This window comes from Phascolarctos cinereus, unplaced genomic scaffold, assembly GCF_003287225.1.
Source record: "Phascolarctos cinereus isolate Bilbo 61053 unplaced genomic scaffold, phaCin_HiC Scaffold_7;HRSCAF=346, whole genome shotgun sequence".
NCBI classification, from domain to species: domain Eukaryota; kingdom Metazoa; phylum Chordata; class Mammalia; order Diprotodontia; family Phascolarctidae; genus Phascolarctos; species Phascolarctos cinereus.
In genome coordinates, this window is record NW_027556180.1 from 172,122,028 (window position 1) to 172,142,924 (window position 20,897).

General features: G+C 35.2%; 1 protein-coding gene across 1 annotated transcript in view; it reads left to right on the forward strand.

Moving 5' to 3' along the window:
* The window catches only part of CDC16 (cell division cycle 16), a 64,113-nt gene that overhangs the window by 21,637 nt on the left and 21,579 nt on the right, over window positions 1-20,897 (forward strand). Inside the window, exons 10-15 of the mRNA XM_020965169.2 lie at window positions 4,492-4,541; window positions 5,909-5,982; window positions 14,125-14,250; window positions 15,542-15,694; window positions 16,559-16,622; window positions 18,180-18,241. Of these exons, the coding sequence (XP_020820828.1) occupies window positions 4,492-4,541; window positions 5,909-5,982; window positions 14,125-14,250; window positions 15,542-15,694; window positions 16,559-16,622; window positions 18,180-18,241 (529 nt within the window). The remainder of the gene's footprint in view (window positions 1-4,491; window positions 4,542-5,908; window positions 5,983-14,124; window positions 14,251-15,541; window positions 15,695-16,558; window positions 16,623-18,179; window positions 18,242-20,897) is intronic.

Sequence of the window (20,897 nt, forward strand, 5' to 3'; positions counted from 1 at the left end):
AAGAGGACCTGGACAGCGTCTTTCAAGAAATTTTATGGAAAACTGCCCTGATATCCTGGAACCAGAGGGCAGAATAGGATTGAAAGGATCCGCGATCACCTCAGGAAAGAGATCCCAGAATAAAAACCCAAGGAACATTATAGCCAAATTGCAGAACTATCAGATCAAGGAAAAAATGCTACAACTAGCCAAAAAGACACAAATCAAATATTGGAGGGTCACAATCAGGATCACACAGGACTTGGGAGCTGTAACATTAAAGGATCAGAGATCATGGAACATGATATTCTGGAGGGCAAAGGAGCTAGGACTACAACCAAGAATCACTTACCCAGCAAAATTAAGCATGATACATCAAGGGAAAAAATAGTCATTCAACAAAATGGAAGAATTTCAAACCTTTACAAGGAGAAGACTAGAGCCAAACCAAACATTTGACCTCCAATATCAAGACCCAAGAGAAGCATAAATAGGTAAAAAGGGAAAAGAAAACATAAGGTATTCAATAGAGCTAAACTGTTTACATCCCTATATGGGAAGATGATACTTGTAACTCTTAAAAATTGTATCACTAACAGTACAGATAGAAGGAATATACATAGAGGGTATGGGTGAATTTGAGGGAATGACATAAAAAAAATTAAGAGATGAGAAACAGATGCAAAAGGAAGGGAGAGGTAGAATGGGGTAAATTGTTTCACGTGAAGAGGTGAGAAAGACCTATTACACTGGTATTACAGTGAAGGGGAAGATGGGAGGGTGGGCGATGGGCATTGCTTGAAACTTACTCTCATCAGTATTGGCTCAAAGAGGGAATAATATACACAATCATTTGAATGTAGAAATCTATCTTACCCAACAGGGAAGTAGGAGTGGAGATTGAGTAAAGGGGGAGAGGGGGTGGGGAGACTAACAGAAGAGAGGGCAGACTTAGGGATGTGGTAGACAGAAGCAAAACATTGTTGAGGAGTGAAAGAGGAGAGAGGACAAGCAGGAGGAAAAATAAGACCGCGGGAAATACACAGTTAGTAGTCATAACTGTGAATGTGAATGGGATGAGCTCTCCCATAAAACAAAAGTGGATAGCAGAGTGCATCAGAAGCCAGAATCCTGCAATATATTGTTTACAAGAAACACATTTGATGCATAGAGACGCATAGAGAGTAAAGGTAAGGGGCTGGAGCAGAATCTGTTATGCTTCAGCTGAAGTAAAAAAGAAAAAAAGCAGGGGTAGCCATCCTGATGTTAGACATAGTAAAAGCAAAAATAGACCTAATTGAAAGATATAAGGGAAAAAAACTACACATCTTGCTAAAAGGTACTGTAGACAATGAAGCAATCAAATTAGAAGAGCAAGGAATAGTCTACCTGTCAGATCCATGGTGAGGGGAAGAATTCGTGATCAAACAAGAGATAGAGAGCATTATAAAATGTAGAATAGATGATTTTGATTATATTAAATTGAAAAGCTTTTGTACAAACAAAACCAATGCAACAAAACCCAGCAGAAAGCTGGGAAAGTCTTTACAGCAAACGAGTCTGATAAAGGCCTCATTTCTCAAATATATAGAAAACAGAGTCAAATTTATGAGAATACAAGCCATTTCCCAATTGATAAATAGTCAAAGGATATGAACAGGCAGTTTTCCAATGAAGAAATCAAAGATATCTATAAGCATACAAAGAAGTGCTCTGAGTCACTTTTGATTAGAGAAATGCAAATTAAAACAACTCTGAGGTACCACATCACACCTCTCAGATTGGCTGATGTGACAAAAAAGGAAAATAATAAACGTTGGAGGGGATGTCAGAAAATTGGGACACTAATCTATTGTTGGTGGAGTTGTAAACTGATCCAACCATTCTGAAGAGCAATTTGGAACTATGCCCAAAGGGCTATAAAAATGTGCATACCCTTTGGTCTAGCCATACCACTACTACGTCTGTATCCCAAAGAGATCATAAAAAAAGAGAAAAGGACCCACATGTACAAAAATATTTGTAGCAGCTCTTTTAGTGGTATCAAAGAATCAGAAATTGAAGGCATGCCCATCAGTTGGGGAATGGCTGAACAAACTGTGGTATGTGAATGTAATGGAATACTGTTGCGCAATAAGACATAATAAACAGGCAGCTTTCAGAAAAACCTGGAAGGACTTGTACAAACTTATGTAAAATGAAATGAGCAGAATGAGGAAAACATTATATACAGTATCAGCAGCATTGTGGGATGATCAACTATGAATGACTCAGCTCTTCTCAGCAGCACAGTGATGCAAGACAAGTGCAAAGGATGCACGAAGGAAAATGCTGTCCATATAAAAAACTGATGGACTCTCAATGCAGACCGAAACATGTTTCTTTCACTTACTTTGTTCTTTCTTGTGTTTTGTTTTCTTTTGATCTGTTTTTTCTTCTTCAGCTGTGACAAATATGGAAATACATTTTACATGATAGTGTACGTATACATTATATCAAAGTGCCTACCATTTTTAAAAGAGGGGAGGAAAAGGAGGGAGGGGGAGAAAAATTTGGAACTCAAAATCTTGTAAAATTAAATGCTAAAAATTTTCTAGAGACATAATCGGGGAAAAAATAGAATAGTATTTAAAGAAAAAAAATAAGACCTACCTTAAAAAGAGTTGTGTGAAGAGCAAATGAAATAACAAATTTAAATTGCTTTGCAAACTTTAAAAAGTTATATCAGCCATTATTATATATTCCATGTAATCTTAATTTCTTATCCTGTACAAAAAGAGTGTATACATGAAATTGTAGGACAAAATAGTTTGCTGTGAAATAATCTTTGATTTTATATCATTAAGCTTGATGGCTCATATTTATAAGTATGATTCATAATCAATCAGCATTTATTAAGTACCTTCTATATGCCAAGCACTGTGATAGGCCCTGAGGAGTCTTTCATGAATGAAACAATCTCTACTCTCAAGGCTTCTAATTAATTAGAAATTAATGCCTTTTATTTTATCTTTTTGCTTGTTGTTTTATCCAGAAAGGTAACCTTGCTTAGTAACTTATTGACATTTAAGTTAATTTCAACATAAAGTGTCATAGCACATTTTCAGTCCTTTGATATAAGTCCCCATACAGATTCTTTGTTCAGTCTTCCTTTTTCTCGTCTGATAATAATTCGTTCTTTTGGGTCTGCAGTTTTTTGATTTGTATTTTTGTGAAGGAATTTTCACATTACTTTCTGTTCCTTATGCTTTTCCACTTTAATTTGAATTATTGTGGTCCGTTATGTTAATGTGTCATAGTTTGCTCAACCTTGTCCCCTGTTATTGGACATTTTGATTGCTTCTGCTTTTATATAATTGCTATGAACACTTTTGAACAAAAAACCCTTTGTTTTCTTAACAGTGTCAGGGTATATTTCCAGCAGTAGAATATGAGGTGAAGGAGTGTGATTATTTTTGTAACTTTTACTTAATATTACCATTATATTCTCCAAAAAGATTCTATGAGACTTTTATAAAGTGATTATTAACAGATTGTTTGCTCTTTTTGGAAATTGTTCATATCCTTTGACCATTTATACATTGTGGACTAGAAAGTAAAACCATTATGAATCATTATTTTATAACAGTTTCTTTATGTATTTTGGACCATGAGTTTTTAATCTGTAATATTTGCAATTAATATTTTTTCCCAATTTGTTCTTTTTAAGAAATGAATGCCTTTTAATTGAGGAACTTTGTAATAACCCATTAAACATAGTAAATTAGCTTGAATATGTGTCCATTTCTATTTTCTTTAGACAGTGATTATTGTATGCTTTTTACAAACTGTTTACCTTGAAGGAGTTTTCTACATTTCATTGGTAAATGGAAAGCATATCTATGAGGGAAGATTGCAACTTTCTACTTTACTAAAGTAGAGTTTTGTTTCCCATAAAAAAACAATGTATCCTATTTGTACAAACATAGGCCATGCTTCTCTTCCCAACTTCTTTTTAAAGAACCTGAGTTCTTTGATTGGATTTTGTTTTTCCTATCTCTTTACTCCTGTGGCAAGAGCTAGGAATTGAATTTGGAATTTTCATGCTAAGCTTTTCTTGGTACAGTGCCTGGAACATAGTAGATTTTTAACAAATGCTCTGCGGATTGATTATTCCTCTGCCCATATGCTGGTCTTTTGATTCATCTGTGGTACCTGCTTGCTACAGCCATCAGGTCTTGGGGCCCCTCCTGTCCACCTAGAGGGAAGCAATTCCAGCCTACAAGTAAATCTGCCTTTCTCCCCTCAAATCATCCAACTTAATCTTTTTAATAAGGTAATTAATTATTTGTAACTATTTATCATTCTAAACCTATGTAATATTTTTTCCTTTTAATGAGATCTTATTTTAGGGAATGGCCTATATTTGTACCAATATGGTATTTTAATATGAAGTATGTTTAATAATAAGGAAGAAAATATTTAAATATATTTTAATATTTGATATGAATAATTTTCTTTTTTTCTATACAGAGCTATTCTATCTTTCTCATAAATTGGTGGATTTATACCCTAGTAATCCTGTAAGTATATGTGTGTGTCTACAGTTTTTACAGTTGAACTGTGTTCAAATTTTACAACTTAAGGTTAGAAAAACTTAAATACATAATTGAGCAAATTGTAGTTCTTTCTTTTGAAATAAAGTTTTGAGCCAGATTATCCTGTTCCCTAACTATTCATTGGTTTTAAGTTAAACTTTTAGTACTGCATTAACTGCTTCACCAAAAGTAAAGCAGTCCATAAAAATACAACTTGGCATGCTGAAACAACAGTTTACTAAGTAGAAGCCTCAAAGGGTTGGGGATAAGATTTGAGTGCCAGGAGGAAAAAAGGCAGGTTTTAGGTCAGGGCACTTCAAATATAGGGGCTAGAGATCATTATATGTCAGGAACCAGAAATCAGAGTTATAGAAAAAGGTAATGTAGGTAGCAAACAACCTCAGGACATAGTCAGGGTTGGTATCAGTAGAGAAGTTAATCTTAGAACTAGAATCCCAAGGCTAGTATCACAAGGTGAAAGAAGGTTCAAAACAGGGAAGGTAAGCTGTGAGGGTCAGGATGCCATTACAATATAGGTTAATGTCAAAACAGTGAAGTCTTTAGGCTCTCTCCTTTTTTCTATAGAGAGATTTGATGATACCTGAGTCAGGCCGGACTGGGAAGGAAATGTGGACCAGCAGATTACTCTACCATCTTTTTATCAAAACTTCATACCCAATATGATTGTAATGGAATACTTTTGTTCTATAAGAAATGATGAGCAGGTGGACTTCAGAAAAACCTGGAAAGACTTATATGAACTGATGCTGAGTGAAATGAGAACATTGTACACAGTAACAGCCACATTGTGTGATGGTTGACTTTGTTAGACTTAGCTCTTCTCAGCAATGCAAGGATCTAAGACAGCTCCAAAAGACTCATGATGGAAAATGTTCTACACATCCAGAAAAAGAACCATGGAGTTGGAATGCAGATGGAAGCATACTATTTGCTCTCGTTTTGTTATTTTGTTTTATCAGTTCTTTCTTGTGGTTCTTCCCATTAGTTCTAATTCTTCTATACATCATGACTAATGTGAAAATATGCTTAATATGAATGTATAAGAGCCTGTATCAGATTACATGCTATCTTGGTGAAGGGGGAGGAGAAGGAGGAGGAGAAAATTTAAAACTCAAAATCTTGTGGAAGTGAATGTTGAAAAATAAAAATGAATAAATTATTTTTTAAAAAGCTTCATACCTGGCAAGCAGGTTCTGATACAGATATTTTAACTTAGAAATAGGATGTAACTTTAGTACAAGAAAATATGATTTGTGCTTGTATTTAATTGTTTAGATTTGTATTGTGGATCTGTTTTATCTTTGGTAATAGTTAATTTTGAATTTATTTAGGTATCTTGGTTTGCAGTAGGATGTTATTATCTAATGGTTGGACACAAAAATGAACATGCCAGAAGATATCTCAGGTATGGGTTTATGTTCATATCTACTCATGGCAAAGTTGACAGGTACCTATTTTTTTATTTAAAATTTTTTTTTAATTTTTAATTAAAACACTAAAATTGCATTGTCATAATACAACAGAACAAAAAAAATTCTATATGAAACTGAATCTTCATTTGATGCCACTTTCTTTTTTAAAGTATATAATTTATAACTGTTAACTGTCAGAACTCTTCTGCTTTTCTGTTCTTCCTTCTGAACTTCTTTCTGTTCTCTTCTGTGCATTTTTTAAAAATGTTACAATCACCCCATTTGTTTTTACATTACTGTTGCTAACCTGCCTCTTCCTTCCCTGCTTCCTCCCTCCCCCCATTAACTGAGTGAAAGAAAGGAGGGATAATTGTAACAGATAAACATGCTTGAGCAAAATGAATCCACCCAGTAGCCATATCCAAAAATATGTATCTTTCTGCATCTTGTTTTGTCACATCAAGAGATAGATAACATGCTTCATCATATAGGCTCTCTGGGGGCATTGCATTGATCATCATGTTAATCAGAGTTCTTAAGTGTTTCACTTATTTTTTTTTACAAGGTTTTGTCTTTGTATAAATTGTTCTCCCAATCCTGCTCACATTGAGTCTGTGTGAGGCTATACTACCCAGGATTAGTATCTTTCATAATATATTAAGGTACAATAGCATTATCCCAGTTTGTTCAGCCCATGTTCTAAGAGGTCCTCCTTCCCCTAATATGTTCTTCAGGATTAGGAAGTTTATTTTACACATGACTGTTCCCTCCCTGATATTATCTTCCTTCTTAACCCTGCCCTCTCTATCCCCACTTGATACCCTGTTGAGTTTGATTTATTTCGACCCAAACTACTTGTGTGTTCAACCCTCATTTGTCCATCTTACAAAGGAGTGAAGTTCATCTGATGTCTTCCTCCATATTCGCATATTCTTCTCATTTATTACAATTATGAGAAGTAGAAAGTTTCAGCCCTTATTTTCTACACCATTGTATTCTACCTGTTTTTACACTGTTCTATTTCCTCTCTTAAAACCTTCAGAACAGAACCAGTCTACCCCTAGGGTCTCAGTTTCTCTTATTTAACTTCATCAGTACCCTTTGAAGACATTAAAGTTCCAGTGAGACACCTGTTTCTTCTCTTTCTATTATAATATTAGTATTATGTCATCCTTCCAATTCTTCAAATAAATTTGCCTTTCGAGGCTTCTCTAGACTCTTGTGTTTGCATTTTAAAGTTCGTATTCAGCTCTGGTCATGTCATCAGAAATGCTTATTATAAGTCTTCTGTTCCATTACAAGCCCATTTTCCCCATGTAGGATTATATTCAGCTTTGCTGAGTGATTATAAGCTTATATTACATCCAGTTCTCACTTATTTTAAGTGTGTATTTCACAGACATCCCTCTCTGTTCTGGAATCTTCCTCCTTCCCTCTACAGCTTTGTGGCCTTGAAAGCCCAGAGTGGCTTCAGTGCCTGGGGCTCCCTCAGCCCAAGCCACTTCATTGCCTGAAGAGGAGGACCCTGGCACAGGGCTACACCAGTGCTACTGCCACTGCTACCACCAAAACCAAAGCCAGAGCTGCTCCCCCGTCAGCCCTCTGGTTGTCAAATTTGCATAATATGAATTATGTAAAGCCAAAACTGTCTCTGTATCTTTTGCCTTTTCACATATTGTGTTCTAAGATCTTTGGTTGTATTTGTTGCTGTTAAAGCTGCCAGGTCTTATGTGATAACTGACTGTGGCTTCTCATTGCTTGAACTGTTTCTTTCTAGAAGGTTATAGTATTTCTTTTTTGAGGTGAGAGCTCTGGATTTTAATTTTGATATTCCTGGGACTTTTCCCTTTCGGATTCCTTTCAGGAGGTGTTTAGATTCTTATCTTTATTTTGCCCTCTGGTTCCAGTAGAGCTGAGCAGTTGTCATTCAAGTTTTCTTGAAATGTGATTTGGGTTTTTTTGTAAAAACCTTATCTTTAGTTTTAGGTAAAAATCCAATGATTTTTACATTATCTCTACTTAACTTGTTTTAAGGGCAGTTGTTTCATTTTCAGTGTCAGATACCTTTTTTTAATATATTATTTATGATTTTATTCTAATAGGCCTTCCTCTTCCATGACTCATTGATTTCTGTTTGATGTGTTCTAGTTTTCATTGATTCCATTTTTTGGGTAAGATTTATCACTTTGTCTTCTAACTATTTTTTTTCCTTCCAGTCTTTTCTCCAGAGCTTTTATTTTGTTTTTTATCTCTTGCTTCATTTCTTCTAAGTATTCATGTAGTCCTTGAGGGAAATTCATTTTTTTTCTTTCAGTCTCTGTTTGCAGTTGTTGTGGAATTAGGTTTGCAATAATTTTTTTTGTAATGAATGATATTTTCTTTACTAATTCTTCCAATGTTAGTTTCTGAATTGGGGCTTTGCCACAGGACCAAGCTTTGTTGACCTTGCTGCACTTGTGCATTGGGTGGTCTGCCCTGCTTCATCTTGCCCTGGGTTTTACTTCCTAGTGATTAACCCCTCCTGGATCTAGGAGTTTCAGAGATATCCAGGGCCTCTCCCTGGCATCTCAGAAAAGGATCTCAGAGTTCTTTAGCCTAGACTTTCCCAGTCTGAGTGCTATAGCATCGTGCTGGGTGCTACATACTTGAATTTCTGCAGGCTTTCAAGGTCCCCACCCTGTGGCTCTCTGAACACCCTGGGACTTTTTCAGGGAAACCTTCCACTTTTGCAGCCTCCAGACACAGGCCCATAGAGGCTATCCCTGTCCTATCTCTGGTTACACTGACACTAGCCCTATTGGTGAAGCTCCTTTTCTACTGCGCATAGGCTTCTTACTAAACTCTCTTATAGCTCTGGGGTGGAAGATATCACTGTAGTTTCACATCAGATCCTTAGTCATTATTCATTCTAATTCAAACTTAAGAGTTTTGCTGGAGAAGGTTTGTAGGAGATAGATGGCCTGCCTCTCCTTCAAGCAGCCACCTTAACTGTAAATCTCTCCATAGGTACCTTTTCAAGGAAAGTATTTATTTCTGCGTCTTTCTTAATGTAATTAAGTGCTCAAAGAACAGTTTGGAAGAATGAAAATTTAATTCAATAGTTACTGAATATCTTCTTAGCACAGTGCCTGCACACTGTGGAGGATTAAAAAACAGAGATGATATGGTCCTTCCTCTCAAGGATCTTTCACGGAAGGTTTTGGGCTGTGTCTGGCCCTGTGGTGTCATCACTATATGGAATAACTGATCCTGTTGAAACTACTTCCACCAATGCAGCTTAACTGTAACTTACCGTCTTAAGAGTTGCCAGAAATACTTAGAGATTAAGCAACTTCTTTGTGATCACATAACTTCAGTGTGTTTGAGACAGATCTTGAATCCAAGTCTTCCTGACCCCAAGGCTAACTCCAGCCACTATGCCTTGCTGCATAGATTAAAAAAACAGAATAATATGAGCCAGTATTAGAAGTTCTGTCATTCATATGTGAATGGAGTATTAAACCACCATTAATATGACACATACACTGAGATGTTAGCTTTACCTCTTCTGCGCATTATATCAGCACCCAACCTCCAAACCTTAGAGTTACATCTTTGACTCCTTACAAAATTCACTGCCTCCCACAAGTCCATTTGATTGTCATTGATTCTTTTCCACAATATTCAATGACTCCTCTCATTTCTGTTCTATTTCTCCCACCCTAGTTCAAGATCTAGGACTAAAGTCTGCTCATGGACTAATACTCCTCCTAACTAATCTCTCTATCTTCTCCCTTCTCCCCTCAAGAGGGCAGCCTTCACATTTGTCACTTGAATAATTTTCCTAACAACTGCTTTGATTCTATCATGTCTCTGCTCAAAAATCCCCAGTGCTTTTCCCCATTGCTTACTAAATAAAATTCACATTCCTTATTCTGACCGGCAGGGTACTCTACATTCCTCCTTTGTCCTACTTTTCTAACTTATTTCACATCCCTTCCCTTCTCCTGGCACAGTGTATGTATAAGGAGAGAGAATTGGTTGGACTTGGAGTCAGTAGGACCAGATTTTGAATTCTAGTTGTATGACCCTGGCAAGTCATTTAATCTTTCTGAACCTCAGTTTTCTCACCTGTAAAATGAGGATTGGGTTATTTTGACAATTAAATGTGTAAAGTTCTTTGTAAAACCTTAAAGGTCTGTATAAATGCCAAGCTATTATTCATACACTTTCTCTTCGAGCAAACTGAACTAACCACTGTTTCTTGTTCTCATTCTCTCTCAAATCTCTATGCCTTTTTTTCCCATTCCTGTAATGTACTACCCTCACCAGAACAACCCTCTGCTCAGAATCCCTTTTGAGCTCCTTCCCTTTCTTGGCCCTATTCAGATTCTTCCTTTTTATGTGAAGTCTTCTTTTAATCCCATCCAACTAGAACTGACCTTTTTTCTTCAAATTTCCAAGAAAACTTTGAGCTATTACTTTTAGTCTCAACATATTCTATATTGCGTTATTTATTTGTGCCCATGCAAAAGTTGCCATCCTTGTCCATTTGGAGTCATAAGCTCCTTCAGGGCAAGGATTGTCTTATTTGATTTTTGTGTATCCATTGCTTAGTACAAGCTGCATAAAGTAGGTGCTTAATAAATGATTATTGAATTGGATTAGATTAAACCTTACTGTTGATTTGTACTACATTGATTCTCCTAAGTGGTTAAGATTAAGGATGAAATATATGTATGCTTAGAATAGTTTTCCTTTTGTTAGAACTCCATATGGCAGCCTTGTCCTCATTAATACCATATAACCAACCAAAATAAATGGATAGGCTATGAAAAGATATGGATTATACAAAGAAACATTATTCAAAGAATGTATTGAGCAGTGCACATCTATCTGTCCCATGCTTACTTCCCCCAAAACAGAACAAAAAAAATGAACTTTAGCTGTAATTGAAATAGCTTAATTTGGACATAGAAGGAAATTTCTGGTAAGTTATTAACTCAGTCAATCAGTAAACACTTATTAAGTGCCTGTTATGTGCTAGGCACTGTGTTAAGCACTGGTGATACAAAATGAGGCAAAAGATAATCCCTGCCCTCAGGGAATTTATAATCTAATGGGTCTGGTGTTCATTAATCTAGAATGGTTTAATTGTGATTTTGCCTTGAAACAGGGATGAATTAAAATCATAGAACTGCAATGTTAAAGGGTATCCTTATTAGTTATTTCATCTAATCTTTTCCATTGCATGAATCTTAGTGACCACCATCCCTGACAAATGGTTATCCAGTGACAGACGACTTGCTGTACTCCTTGAGGTAGCTCATTCACTTTTTGTTAACTCTACCCTTGTTATATAAGTGTATATAGGAAAAGAGGCAGAAGGACATAATGAATAGAACACTGGCCTTAAGGCTAGGAAGACCTGAGTTCAAGTGCTACTTCTAACAGATATTGGCTCAATGAACCTGGGCAAGTCATGTAACATTCTAGTGCTCTAAACAACATTCTAAGATTATAAGTTGCATATAAAAGATGTAAACCTGTGTTGGTAAAGGAAATTCCTCAACAGAAACCCGAATAAGTGAAATCACAAGTCTGGTCCCTCTCCCTAGTCTCTCTATATGAGCTCTATCAAAAAGGTGTATATATGTATATAAAATTGTGTGTGTGTATATAACTTGTGCATGTATATGAAATGTGTTATATGTACATAGATGTATGTGTGTTTATATACATATGTGTTTATTTAGATATACTTACATTCCCTATATTCTAGCTTTTACTGAGGCAGACTTTATCTCCAATAGAGCTGTCCAAAAATGGAGTTTGTGATATATCAAGACTATTTAATCCTATATTTCTGTGGGTCAGTAAACTATATGCATGAGCCCTGCAACATTCTGGAATGAAAAAAAACTGAAAAAATAAGTATGACATTCCTTCCAAGATAACTTTTGTTCTCAGTTTTCTTACCTATAAAATAAGGGGCGGGACTCCATGTCTTCTAAGGCCCTTTTTCAGCTCTAGATTTCTGATCATCTCATGCAGACTCACGTTGTATCTTTACCTACCTTTTTTCAATGGTCCTGTGATGCTACGTGCCCAGTGGTCCCCCTTGTCACTCATCTGGGGTAGGCCTTCTCTTTACCAATGATCTACAAATTATAGAGAGCTCTTTATAATACAGATACATATGTAGTCCAGGTGAGTCTCTTTCCCATCCTCCACTTCAGTGTACTTGCTTCTGCTCTTTCTCCCAATCCAGCCCCATCAGTAAGCTGCTCAGTGTTTGTAAGGAATGAAATGAATGGGTCAAGTACTCAGATGGCTCAGCAAAAGCCAGTATTCAAACATTGATTTGAATTTATCTCTGGCTTTGGCACAGTTCTGTGCTTTAGCTTTAAAACCATAGTGGCATAATTAGAGATTGTACTTTTCCTCCCAGATTTCATTTGTATAAAACTTGGGTATGGATAAAAATGGCATTTTCATAGTGTGTACCTACATATTTCTTTTGTTCCAAAGAAATCTCAATTTAAATTGAAGTTAAATAAGGTTATGACCTAAGAAGTCAAAGTTATACAATGGAAAGGACTGATTCTATAATAAAGGACTTGTGCTCATATCCCACCTCTTTTTACCAGCATTATGATCTTAGACATATCACTTAACTTAGTTTGCTCATCTGTAAAGGAAGGAAGTTGGGTTAGGTGGCCTTTTGAGGTCCCTTGCAGCTTAAAATCTCAGGATTCTATGAGCCTGTATTTGAGGGTAGCCTCTATTTTGCTTAATAAAACTTGTCAGAGTAGTAGGAAAAGAATGGACTTAGTTGGAATAAGAGAAAAGCCATAAAATTTTTTAAAAATAGTTCATATGTATAATGGGTATCATTTCTTGCTTTCCCAGTGGGTAGAGGAGGGAGAGAACTGAAAATTAAAAAAATTTTAAATTGAATTTTAAAAAAGAAAGATCAATCTGAATGTATTAGTGAACGTGTTTTAAGAATATCTTTAAAAAAAAACAACTTATTAGGACTTCCATTAAACTTCCAATAGAAGTATTCACAGGAATATAGTAGTACCTTGAAATAACTATTGCTACTTTAAACATGTAGAAACATTTAAAAGTTTATTAAGTGCACTAAACCATTCAGCTAGAATCCTTAAAAATTTTGGTAGTTGAAAAACTTTCCAAGAATCATGTGTGAATTTATTTAGTGAAAATTCTCTCAGTTTAAAAGAATAATTATAAATGCAAAATGAATGAAACTCAAATGAGTTTTTTTCTCTTACATTAATTACTTCTTTAGTATGGGCTCTTAACCTAGGGTCTGCAGGCTTGTTTTTATAAAATTATTTTGTTTTGAAAAAAATATTTCAGTATACTTGGTTTCCTTTGTATTCCTTTTATTTTTATTTTAAAATGAGGCTCAATCTTTATATTTATGCATCTAAAACATTCTGAGAGAGCACTATAGCCTCCATCAGACTGCCAGAAGAGTTCATGATGCAGAAAAGGTTAAGAACCACAGGAATAGAAGGACTTTAAATATCAGCTTTTATTTTTATTGCAGCCTCATGTTAATGGACAGCTAGGTGCAGTAGTGGGCCTGGAGTCAACCTGAATTCAAATCTGACCTCAAATCCTTACTAACTGTGTGACTCTGGGCAAGTCATTTAACTCTGTTTACTTCAGTTTCCTCATCTGTAAAATGGGCTGGAAAAGGAAACAGCAAACCACTCCAGTATCTTTGCCAAGAAAACCCCAAATGGGGTCAACAAAGAATCGGCTACAACTGAACAACAACTCATGTTAACAATGGCACTTAAACTGTTTTAAAAAGGAAAGAATTTCCAGTTGAAGATGAGGGGAGCGAACATTCTTGCCTTAATGAAGGCATAGAGGCAGAGAGATGTTAAGATGAGATCAAGGAAGACCTGTTAATATAGTTCATTTGGAACAGAGAATATGTGAAGGGAAAAAAAAGGTGACTAAAAGCTATAAAGATAGACTAGATACAGATTTTGAAGGAACTTAAGTGGCTGGCTGAAGAGTTTTTATTTTATCCTATAAGTATAGGTGTTTTTGTGGTCTTTGTCCAGTTACCAGTGAATTGACAAATTTATACTAATTTAATGAATTTATTTTAGTAAAGCCACAACACTTGAAAGAACCTATGGACCTGCATGGATAGCTTATGGACATTCATTTGCAGTTGAGAGTGAACATGACCAAGCAATGGCAGCTTACTTCACAGCAGCACAGCTGATGAAAGGGTATGTGACAAGCAAACTGAGCACTTTAATGAAGAAATTAAATGGTTTTCTTGAAGAACTACATGTTACTGTTTAGGAGCTAAACTATTACATAGTAACTTATGATCTATAAGATAAACCCCAGTGGAATGAAGAAGGTAGCTGATTAGGGAACTCTTTCTTGGGAGAGCTTATGGGTTGGCAGGCATCTCTGCTGCTGTGGTATGGGAGAAAATGCAGTAAATCTAGAATTGGAGGACCTCAGTTCAGCACTAACTGATGCTCAGTCCCTCTGACAGGGAGTGACATTTCTGGGCCTTGGTTTCCTCATCTATAATGGGGAATAGGCTGCATGATCTCTGAGGTTCCTTTCAGCTCTACACACAGTTCTGGTATCTCTCCTCTTACAAGAAATAGTGAGCAAGAACAGGAGCAGGAAGGATTCACTTGTCCACTTTCATTGATATGTTCCCAAGCAAGGGAACAGTGGAACATTTAGGGCAGGGGGTAGTAGGGAATAAGTTTAATTTTTAGCCATGTTGAGTTTCAGGTGCTGGGAGGATGTTTAAGCAAAAATGTCTGACAGATAGTTGGAAATTTGGGACTGAAAGAAGCTCAAGAGTTAAGGGTTCAAGATAAAAGTGTGAAAGTAATGGGCATAGAAGTGATAAAGTCATGAGATTGCTGAGGTAATGTAGATGAGCAAAGAAGGGATCATGGGATGGCACATTAAAGAATGAGCATAGAACTGCCATATTGGAAATGGAACTTACGCTAGGAGAGGGTCAAAAATGACTGAATGGAAAAAATATATATAAGCTATTCTTTTAAGAAGTTTGGTAAGTAAGGAGAGAGATGGGAGTTAGCTGGAAAAGGAACGACTTTCTAGTAAAAGGGAAGATATGAATGCTTCACAAAGAAAACTTGAACGATGAAGGTATAGATCGATCTTCTAGAAGAAATGAAATATTCCAGAGCAAAGTCACAGAAATAGAAATGAATGTGGCTTGTTCAGGATGTCATAAGTTCAATTACAGCCTAATCTTGTAGATGTGTTATGCCAAGGAGTAATGGAAAATAAGGAGGAATTTAATAATGTTCGTATCTTAATGTAAAATAGAATGAAACTAGTATTAGGAGGCTCAGCAGGCTGTTTGATAAACTATCAAGACTCATTATGTGAGTATATTGAAGTAGTTACTGGTTTGGTATTTGAATTATTTTTTAAGAAAAGATCGTACAGGTGAATTCTGTTAGGTTATCAAATTGTTGCATTGATGCAATTAAATGGGTGATTTTAACATTGTTTTAGGTGTCACTTACCAATGCTGTATATTGGATTGGAATATGGTTTGACCAATAATTCAAAGTTGGCTGAAAGATTTTTCAGCCAAGCTCTGAGTATCGCACCTGAAGATCCTTTTGTTATGCATGAGGTTGGAGTAGTTGCGTTTCAAAATGGAGAGTAAGTACATAAAGACAAAAACATGGCATCAGCCTGAGTTCTTTTTGTAAATTCAGCAAAACCTTGGTCAAATAGAAATTAGTCGAATTCTTCATTAAGCGTAATCTTTGTTCTGCATTTCACTTTTAGAAGAAAGACAAGACAAAAAACAAGCTGGCGTCATACATTCAGTCTAAAAATAATAGTTTTGGGGCCTCGTATTAGCCCAATTGCCTATTTGTTTAACCCTGAAAGTACTATTTCACTTATCATTCACTTACCAGTCAACATCAAAATGTTGACTCAGAAGTATTGCATAATTCTCAATCATCCAGGATAATTTTGATTATGTTAGTTGTACTGTATTTACACACTGAACTATAAATAACACATTTTAGAGAAATTTTTGGTTAAAGCAAAAAATTCCTTTCCTGATGAACCCTTAGATGAACAGAAAATGCAGCTAATCAAAACAACACAATCTTTGACTATTCTAATTTATTATGATTTTACTGTTATCTCTAATAAAATAAGTACTTTATAAACTATTCAAAGAAAAGGTGTAATATTCTCAAATTCATATTCGCTAAGTTACTATCTCTTCAGCATTATATTTCTAGTTTTCATTTTTTAAAAACATCAGTATACATTTTTAAATGAAAAAACCATCTGGCTTTTAATCATATGCACTTAATGCATCAATTCCTATAATATCTTGAACTAGTGCTGTGATATGGATTGCCAGACGTATTTATCTTTGGTAAACTTAAGTCAGGTTGTTAGTAAAGGTATTTTTTACAGTGTTACTGGGAAATATTTATCAACTATTTGTGTACATAATTGTTTATTTGGAGTAACTTAATTGCCTTTTTTCCCTTACTTTAGCTGGAAAACAGCTGAAAAATGGTTTCTTGATGCATTAGAAAAAATTAAAGCCATTGGAAATGAGGTATTTACTTAGTCACCATTATATAAACATCTAATTACAAAAGACACTGCAGAAGAAGTTAAATTGCAGCAGTCTTTGCCCTCTAAAAGTTAATGTAATACTTGTCATTATTAAAAGCTTTTAAAATTGTTTGAGCAGTCATGTATTTAACTTATGTCCCTCTCACTTGATAATTGATATTGTCTGATTTAGCGACCATTTAAGAGAGCAGGTGTAAGTTGCCTTGTGGTATCAGGATAGCCATTGATCTTGCTGTTCCAGTCATTTGGAGCCTATTGAATGATTACAAGAAGCTTTGGCATTTCCAATCTTGGTGTAATATCCTCCTGATTCAGAGGATTTAAAATAACTGCATCTTTGGTTGAAGAGAGTTATTAATGGCATCATTAGCTCCTAAACTCAGCAGGTTCCATCTCTGAAGCAGAAGAGTATTATTGAGTCTCAGACTTAGTACTGCCTTGAGGAGAGTGGAGCATTGCTATAATTTCACACCTTTCTAATAACAGCTTTAGAATTTTTAATGTTTGAAATATTAAGCCGTATACTGCTTTATGAAAATACCATTCTATGCATTTAGATGGATGCTTTGAATATGCATTAATTTTTTTTAGGTTAGTAAAGGTGTAGGCACTGAAGCAACATCATGGGATGGCACATTAAAGAATGAGCATAGAACTACCATATTGGAAATGGAACTTATACTAGGAGGGGGTCAAGAATGACTGAATGAAAAAAAATATGTAAGCTATTCTTTTAAGAAGTTTGGAAAATAAGGAGAGAGATGGGAGTTAGCTGGAAAAGGAACGACTTTCTAGTAAAAGGGAAGATATGACTGCTTCATGAAGAAAACTTGAATGATGAAGGTATAGATCAATCATCTAGAGGAAATGAGATATTCCAAAGTAAAGTCATAGAAATAGAAATGAATGTGGCTTGTTCAGGGTGTCATACGTTTAGTTACAGCCTAATCTTGTAGATGTGTTGTGCCACGGAGTAATGGAAAATAAGGGTCACCATTTTTTTAAAAAATATAATAATTTTAGCCTTTGCTAGCTCTCAAAATCAAGGATTATGCGTGTTATTCATGCTAGCCTTCCTGAAATGTTCCTCCTTTCATTTCTGCCCACTCTGTTTGACTCCACTTTGAGTTCTTCCTTCCCATCTGCATTAACTGTCCCACTTGTTTATACCTTCCACTTTTTGTTCTGGTTTTGAGTCTTCCCCAAACCACAGCAATTCTAGCAATCTGCATGTGACCATACGTACACGTCCTATTCTGAGGGTTACACTTCTTGATGTATAAACTTTAAAATTTGTTTTGCATCAAATGCCAAAACAGCCAGGAGAAAACAGTACCTGATTTTTTTTGTCATTAAACTTCATTAAGTTAATATAAAATATAAATGAAAGGAACTTGAGTTTCTAGTATGCTTTGATTTGACATCTCATTTTGTGGTAATTAAATAGCAAGTATATATTATCTGTGAAGTAATTAAATATGCACAAATCTAGTTGAAAAGTATGAAATAATCATTTTAATGACAAATTGTTTTGTAGGTAACAGTTGACAAATGGGAACCTTTGTTGAACAACTTGGGCCATGTATGCAGAAAACTTAAGTAAGTGATAAAGTAGAACATTTTTAGGACACATTATGAATTAAAATAAATTCTCTGGATTGTATACAGTTTTTAATGTTTTTATGACACATGAAGGTATCACTTATGTCTAGGCCCTCAAATTACAAGTGTAAAGTATACTATTAAGCACCTAGATCACTTAGAAAACATCTCTGTTGATATTTTAACAACAGAGATAACTCTTGATAAAGACAATGAACCAGAGATAACCAATTTTCTTTTTAAAAATTTTATTATAAACTTAATGACAAATTCACAAAACAAGGGGCAAAATCATAGCCAAATCTCTTATCCTTTAATGAGGCAGAACCAAAGGAATTAACAAATAACAAACAGTACTTTCATTTTGTGTTCCCTTCCAAGTCAATTTGAAATTATAACTTTTGGCCCTACTTGCTTTCCTTTAAAAAAAAAATACACACACACACACACACACATATGTGTATGTATGTAGTTGTGGCTGTATGTGTCTACAGTTCTAGTTATTCTGATTTCATTCTGAATCACTTTATATAGGTCTTTCCGTGTTTCCTTAGAAAACACTTCCTGTTTTTATGGTTCTGTATTTCCTTAGATCAGTATACCATAATTTAGCCATTCTCCAATTTTTAAAGACGTATAGATTACTTACAGTTTTTGCCATTATTAATGGGGCAGCTAAGAATGTTTTTTTTCCTTTTTATGATTTCCTTTTGAATAATAGTCCTTGAAATGCAAATGCTGGGACAAAAGGTCTGAGTGTATAATTCTTCCTGCATACTGCCAGGCTCACCAACTGTGTATGTGAGTGCCTCTTCCTTGGCAGCCCTGTCCGTATTAGATTTTATTTGTATGTATTTGTAGATACAGATATTTGTCATTCTAGGAGGTATAAGAAGATAGCACCTTAAGGTTATCTTTCTTTGCATTTTCTTGTACTAGGGAGTTTGACAGTCTTCTCATGTGGTCATTAAGCATTTCAATTGCCTTCTTTGGAGAGGTAGCCTGACATAGTGGAGCTATTAATTTGGGCTTGGCATCAGGAAAGCTTGAATTCAGGTTCCTCCTCAAGAGTGCTCTAGGTAGTCCAGTTCATGTTTCCTATTCCTATCTCTGTTAATTTCTTTTTCTTTTTCTTTTAGACAAATACTAAAACTTAAATACATAATAAGAAAAGAAAAAGAAACATTAGAAACTTAAATATAAAATAAGAAACAAAAACAGTATCACATGCACAGCAGAACACAGGAGAGGATTCAGAATATATGGCAATAACTTTTCATTTCAAGAAAGCCTGTATATTAAATACTGTGCATTTTATTGAAGGCCATCCACCTTTCTTTGCTTCCTTGTAGGTTTTTTTGTTCTCTGCTGTACACTTTTTACTTTGTTCTTTTTTCCCCCTCCCTCCTCACTACCCACTACCCCAAGACTAAAATTGAGCATTGGATATATTTATATATGGGTATTGATGTATACACACACACACACACACACACAGATATATATGTGTGTGTGTGTGTGTGTGTGTGTGTGTGTGTGTGTGTGTGTGTGTGTATATGTATATAAACATATACTTTTCCTAAGAGATTCTAATCCTAATCTTTGTGTTTGTGCATACTTCTTTTTTCCTATCTCTGCTAACTTTACTTCTACCTGCTACCTTACCCTCCTATTACTTAACCTACCCTAACCCCGGCAATCCCTCCCCCATTCCCCTAAATCTAAACCCCTTCTATATCTTCCTTTTAATCTGTTCCCACACCCTCCCTTTTAAAGATCCCTCCTTTATCCTTTCCCCCTTCCCTATCTCCTTAGAGTTTTATCTCTTTCTAAATTTAGAAGTTTTTATACTCTTCTAAATGTATATTTATTTTCCCCTCTTAAAACCCATTCCCAATGACAGTAGGTTTCCAGAACTAACAGCCCCACTTCCTCATCTAATTCCTCTGTATTAGTTCTTCCTCTTGCATCTTTGTAAAAGATAATTACTCTTTTAGCTGTACTTGAATGGTTTTACATTTTGAAGTCATATTATACTCAGGGTCTACCCCAATCTTCCTTATAAGTTACCTAATTACTAATAACAATCTTAGACATAGGTTTTACATTTTTCATACATAAAAGGTAAACATTCTATCCTTATTTAGTCCCTTGTAATTGGTCATGGGTATGTACCTTTTATTTCTCTTGGCTCTTGTATGTTAAATCTTCTATTGAGTTCAGGGTTGTTTTTGTTTTTGTTTTTAAACAAAGACCTGAAAGTCTGACAATTGGTCAAATGTCCTTTTTTTTTTTTCCATTTAGAATTATGTTTAGCTTTTCTGGGTGTGATATTTTTGGCTGGGAGCCCAGTTCTTTTGCTCTTCAATATATAGTATTCCAACACTTGTGATGTTTTAGTGTCACTACTGCTAGGTTTTGTGTGATTCTAATTGGGGCACCACTATATTTAAATTTTTTTCTTGTTGCTCATAATATTTTGTCCTTGATCTGGGGATTTTGGAATATGACTATAATATTCCTATGAGTTTTCCTCGTAGTATCTCTTTCTAGTGGTGATTGGTGGATTTTTTTCTATTTCTACTTTCCCCTCTTGTTCTAATGCTTCAGGACAGTTTTCTTCAATTATTTCTTGTATTACTATATCAAGATT